This window comes from Dendrobates tinctorius, unplaced genomic scaffold (assembly GCF_039654945.1).
Source record: "Dendrobates tinctorius isolate UK_male_01 unplaced genomic scaffold, ASM3965494v1 ptg000059l, whole genome shotgun sequence".
Taxonomy (NCBI): domain Eukaryota; kingdom Metazoa; phylum Chordata; class Amphibia; order Anura; family Dendrobatidae; genus Dendrobates; species Dendrobates tinctorius.
The window spans coordinates 5,728,295-5,734,294 of NW_027361727.1; the positions used below are offsets into that span (position 1 = coordinate 5,728,295).

Genomic DNA, 6,000 nt, shown 5'->3' on the forward strand with positions numbered 1-6,000 from the left:
GTCCTTTATTTCTGCGGAATTGCGGCGATTCCGTTGCCATAGGATTGCATTGAAACACTCACTTTACTCATGTGGCTATGCCCACCATGCGTAAAGTGAGCGCTTCATGTGCGGATGGTACCCAGGGTCTGGAGGAGAGGAGACTGTCCTCCATGCCCTGGGTACCATATTCCTGTAAAAAAATAGAATAAAAATAAAAAATAGTGATATACTCAACTTCTGATGGCCCCCGTAGCTCTCCCGCCTCTCAGCCACGCTACCAGCATCTTCCGTTCCCAGGGATGCTTTGCGCTAATCACCTGAGAGGACGTCACGGTCTTGCGAGCGTGACGTCACAAAGGTCCTTCGCGCAAAGCATACCTGGGAACGGAACGTACTGTGAGCGCCGCTGAGGACATTGAGAGCCGTCAGAAGGTAAGAATAACCATATTTTTTTTTTATTCTTTTTAACATTTTATTTTTTTACTATTGATGCTGCATAGACAGCATCAATGGTAAAAAGTTGGCCACACTTGTCAAGCACTATGCTTGACAAGTGTGACGAACCTGTCAATCACTTTTCCAGTCGCTTGGAAAGCGCAATCATTCTGCAAGCTAAAAACGCTTGTGTTTTTCAGGAAAACGCATGCGAATTCTGCATGCGTTTTACCCGCTGCAGGGAGTTGCAGAAGTGCTGCAGACATTTCTGCAGCATTTCTGCAACGTGCGCACTTAGCCTTAGCGTGTGACAGCTGCCAAACATAAAAATCCACTATAAATAGTAAGGCTGGGTTCACATTACCTTAGGCAGTCAGACGGACTGCGTTACACCGCGGTATAACGCGGTGTAACGCAGTCCGTTAACACTGCCATTCGGCCCCATTGTCGGGCGCATCGCGACCCATGCCGTAAAGCAGCACGCGTTCGCAGTGTGCCGTCATTCACTGATGGAGCCTCGGACGCGGGTTGCAGCGTCTGAGGCTCCGTCACCGCTAGCGCAGATGAATCATCTGTGCTAGCACAGATGATTCATCTGCGCTAGCGGGTATAGCATAACGCGATTGTGTTATGCTATACCGTTAACCCAACCCGTCAACACTATGAGTTGAATGGGCTGCCTAACGTAATGTGAACCCAGCCTTGATCAAACCCCCCCTTTATCATACCCTTAGGGAAAAATAATTAAAAAAAAATGTATTTATTTCCATTTTCCAATTAGGGTTAGGGCTAGGGCTGAGATTAGGGTTAGGGGTGTGTTGGGGTTAGGGTTGGAGTTAGAATTGGGGGGTTTCCACTGTTTAGGCACATCAGGGGCTCTCCAAACGCAACATGGCGTCTGATCTCAATTCGAGCCAATTCTGCATTGAAAAAAATCAAACGGTGCTCCTTCCCTTTCAAGCTCTGCCATGCACCCAAACAGTAGTTTACCCCCACATATGGGGTATCAGCCTACTCAGGACAAATTGCACAACAACTTTTGGGATCCAATTTCTCCTGTTACCCTTGGGAAAAAAAATTGGGGGAAAAAGTATGATTTTTTTTATTTTTATGGCTCTACGTTATAAACTTCTGTGAAGCACTTGGGGGTTCAAAGTGCTCACTGTCACGATCCATTTTTGTATCTGTGTCAGTTTGGGCTATTTTGATATAAACTTTCTTCCCTTCAGGCCATCGGGGGTTAGTATAAGTTTTTGCCCCCGGTGGCCACTGGTGTTACTGCATGTTTAGGGTCTGTCCCCTAAATTCCAGGATACTCTGGTGCAGTACGCCGCCCCCATGTTGTTGGAGGCCACCATGTCCCTTGCCATCCGGGTGGATAGACGCCTCAGAGAGAGACATACACCAAATGTGCCCCCTGTAGTCCTTGTTAGAGAGGACACAACAGAGCTGACGGACGAACCCATGCAAGTGGGAGGAGCTAGTTCCCAAACTGTACCGCCTGAAGTTTGTCGTGGTGTGGGGGCATGTTTTCACTGTGGGCAGACAGGTCATTTTATCGGGTCAGCTCGCGCCACAACGTCTGTACCACCTAAGAAGCCGCGTCCCCCTGGTCGTGTGGAGGGAGGCGACCAGGGAGTGTAATATTTGCTCCATTTTGTCCCCTCAGTGTACCTTGTCAGCAGAGGTGGTGGTTGGCGGGGTAACTGAGGGCGTATCGGTGATTGTGGACAGCAGAGCAGGAGTCAATTTGGTGGACGTCCACTTTGTCCAGACCCATGGCCTGAGGTGTAGGACGCTAGCTAATCCCCTAAGCGTCCAGGCCATTGACTTTGTCCCACTGAGCCAGAGGAGGTTGACCCAAGTCATGGATAACATACATCTGCGTATAGGGACTCATCATGGAGAGTCCCTGACATGCTACGTCTTAAAGGAAAGTCATCACCTATCGTTTTAGGTCTACCTTGGTTGAAAAGACACAACCCGGTAATAGATTGGCGGGCTGGGGTCAGTCATGTGAGGGCTGCCGCCTGGGAACTACTGTCTCTGCCGTCATTCTACAGCCATACCCTTCTTCTCCAGTGGGGGCAGCAGAGGTGCTTACAGGGATTAGGGGCAAGTCTCAAACCTCACCATTAGTCAACCCTGAGAGGCGGAGTCCTCATAGGAGGAGAGGTCAGAGGAGGGTGGTGGTTCCCTCTCTGAATTGTGGCGGTGTGAGTGTAGTGACACAGGGGAACGCCATTGTTGTCAGTTCCTTAAAGAGTTCACCATCTCGTGGAAAACATGTGCATGACAATAAACCTTCAGGTCTGGACCTGTGTGTGAACGAGTATGTATGAGTGTTCACCAAAAACATCCGGTGGAAGTGTGCTGAAGATCTCGGGTGTCGGCCATTCTCGACCCGGGGACTTACCAGCTGGAATTACCCCCAGTAATGCCCATACACAACTCATTCCCCAGGTCAGCGCTCTGGAGATTTGTGGTGCCTACAGAGCATACGTTGCCACCTCCATCAGTCCACGTTTGCCACGAACCTGAGAGTCAGGTGGATCTAGGCATCCTCACTGTAGGTGGTTTTCCGGTGAGGTACAGTGTTGAGGGTCCAGAGGCCCCTCTTTGTAAGGGGGGTACTGTCACAATCCATTTTTGGATCTGTGTCAGTTAGGAAGAAAGTTTATCAGAGCAGGCCTTTCATTGACATGTCAATTCTTTCTGCGGTTTCAAAACCGCACGGAAAAATCCGCACCGTCTGCACTGCGGTTTTGTATTCCCATAGGGAATAATGGTACTGTACACTGCAGCAAAAACTGCTGCGAACCCTCAGCGGCCAAATCCGCAGCGGAACTGCAGCAGAATCCGCAGCGTGTGCACACACCCCAAGGTGTCATCGTAATCAGGACAAATTGCACAATAACTTTTGCAGTCCAATTTCTTCTGTTACCCTTGGTAAAATATAAAAAAAATGGACCTGAAGTAATTTTTTTGTGAAAAAAAAAAGTTAAATGTTTTTTTTTTTAAAACATTCAAAAAATTCCTGTGAAGCACCTGAAGGGTTAATAAACTTCTTGAATGTGGTTTTGAGCACCTTGAGGGGTGCAGCTTTTAGAATGGTGTCACTTTTGGGTATTTTCTACCATATAGACCCCTCAAAGTGACTTCAAATGTGCTGTGGTCGCCAAAAAAAAAAAAAAAAAAAAAAAAAGTGTTGTAAAAATGAGAAATCGCTGGTCAACTTTTAACACTTATAACTTCCTAACAACGAAAAAAAATTTTGGTTCCAAAAATGTACTGATGTAAAGTAGACATGTGGGAAATGTTACTTATTACGTTTTTTGTGTGCCGTATCTCTGTGATTTTACGGCATAAAATTTTAAAGTTGGAAAATTGCAAAGTTTTCGCCAAATTTCCGTTTTTTTCACAAATGCAAGTTATAGGAATGAAATTTTACCACTAACATGAATTACAATATGTCACGAGAAAACAATGTCAGAATCACCGGGATCCATGGAAGCGTTCCAGAGTTATGACCTCATAAAGGGACAGTGGTCAGAATTGTAAAAATTGGCCCGGTCATGAACGTGCAAACCACCCTTGGGGGGTAAAGGGGTTAATAGTTGGTGAGTATCCATTCCATTTACTAGGTATAAATTTGTATGTGTAAGGCTATGTGCACATGTAGCGGAACTCTCGCGGAAGTTACCGCGAGAATTCCGGAATTCCATTCCGAGGGAAAATCGCATTTTAAATTCCTGCGATTTGCAAGCGTAATTAGCTTGCAGAATGCTAGCGTTCTCCAAGTGATCTGTAGCATCGCTTGGAGAACTGATTGACAGGTTGGTGTGTTTGACGAGTGTGACCAACTTTTACTATTGAGGCCGCCTATGCAGCATCAGTAGTAAAAGATAAAATGTAAAAAATAAAAAATATTGTTATTCTCACCCTCCGGCGTCCCGCGCAGCCTTCCCGCTTCTCTCCACGCTTCCAGTGATCCTTTGCAAGAATGACAAGATCTCGACGACATCATGGTCATTCTCGCAAAGGATTACTGGGAGCGTGGAGAGAGGCGGGAAGGCTGCGCGGGACGCCGGAGGGTGAGAATAACAATATTTTTTATTTTAATTCTATTTTTTACAGGGATATGGTACCCAGAGCGTTGAGGACAGTCTCCTCTCCTCCGGACCGTGGGTACCATCCGCACATGATCCGCTTACTTTCCGCATGGTGTGCACAGCCACATGCGGGAAGGAAGCGGAACAATGCATTCCTATGGGTGCGGGATCGCCGCGATTCCGCTAAATTAATCAGCATGCTGCGGTTTTTACCGCGAAGCGATTCCGCCGCGGTAAAAACCGCAGCATTAGCACAGCATTGCGGAATCCCATAGGAATGCATGGGATGCTTATTTTTCGTGGCAAAATTGCGCATTTAAAACCGCCGCGAAAAACCGCGAGGTGTGAACTCAGCCTAAAGACTGGAAAAATTCTGTATGTAAGAAATTGTTACCAAAGTGAAGCCGGAGAGTGAATCACAGGCTTTCTGAACATTTGCACATATGGAACGAAGCGCTGGCAGCCTGCAGGGCGAGTGGTGGGGTGCACTGCCCAATAACCTCACCGACTCCTGCAGCGGGTACCGGACATTTCACCTGAAGACACTCGGCCATACTGTCACCCGCTCAGCACCCCGGTGTCAGCGCGCACCAGCCTGCACACCCCACACAGGACGGCAGCCGAGCAGTGCCTGGCAGGAACAGCTAAGGGGAGAAGTCTGGGACTAGGGAGCGCCTCACGCTCCGCGCCACTCACCACCGCGCCGGGCCACCACTCACCACCGCGCCGGGCCACCACTCACCACCGCGCCGGGCCACCACTCACCTGCTCGTCCTCCTGCATGGACGCTGCCAGGGGCAGGCCGTCCGCCACTCGGGCGATCATTGTAAGCAACACCATGATCAGCACACAACAACCTGACAACTGCAGCGATGAGTTGGCCGGAAGTGCTTCCAGCAGATCGAGTCGGCTAAAGGACCTCTGCTGACGTCATGCCCATGTGACCAGAAGGGGCGGCGCCTCTTACTCCATAGAGCAGAGCAAACAGGAGGAAGCTGTGGATGTCATGGCGGGATGCGGAGTATATTGGGGGATCACAGATCAGGTTAGCGGATGTTCATGCGTTCATGGTGATGTTGCTTGCATGGGGCTGCATGTGCATGCTAGAGGGGCTCTGCCTGGGGAGAAGGGGATGATGTTGCTTACATGGGGCTGAATGTGCATGCTGGGGGGGGGTCTGTCTGGGGAGAAGGGGGTGATGCTTGCATGGGGCTGCATGTGCATGCTGTAGCGGTGGTCTGCCTGGGGAGAAGGGGGTCATGTTGCTTGCATGGGGCTGCATGTGCATGCTGGAGGGGAGTCTGCCTGGGGAGAAGGGGTGATGTTCCTTGCATGGGGCTGAATGTGCATGCTGGAGGGGGGGGGTCTGTCTGGGGAGAAGGGGGTGATGCTTGCATGGGGCTGCATGTGCATGCTGTAGCGGTGGTCTGCCTGGGGAGAAGGGGGTCACGTTGCTTGCATGGGGCTGCAC

At 49.5% G+C, this 6,000-nt stretch overlaps 1 protein-coding gene across 1 annotated transcript in view; it reads right to left on the reverse strand.

Annotated features, from left to right (window-relative positions):
- Window positions 1-5,455, reverse strand: part of SEC22B (SEC22 homolog B, vesicle trafficking protein) — a 64,556-nt gene extending 59,101 nt beyond the window's left edge. Inside the window, exon 1 of the mRNA XM_073578357.1 lies at window positions 5,295-5,455. Within this exon, the coding sequence (XP_073434458.1) occupies window positions 5,295-5,369 (75 nt within the window). The 5' untranslated portion in view covers window positions 5,370-5,455. The remainder of the gene's footprint in view (window positions 1-5,294) is intronic.
- Window positions 5,456-6,000: the final 545 nt, after the last annotated feature.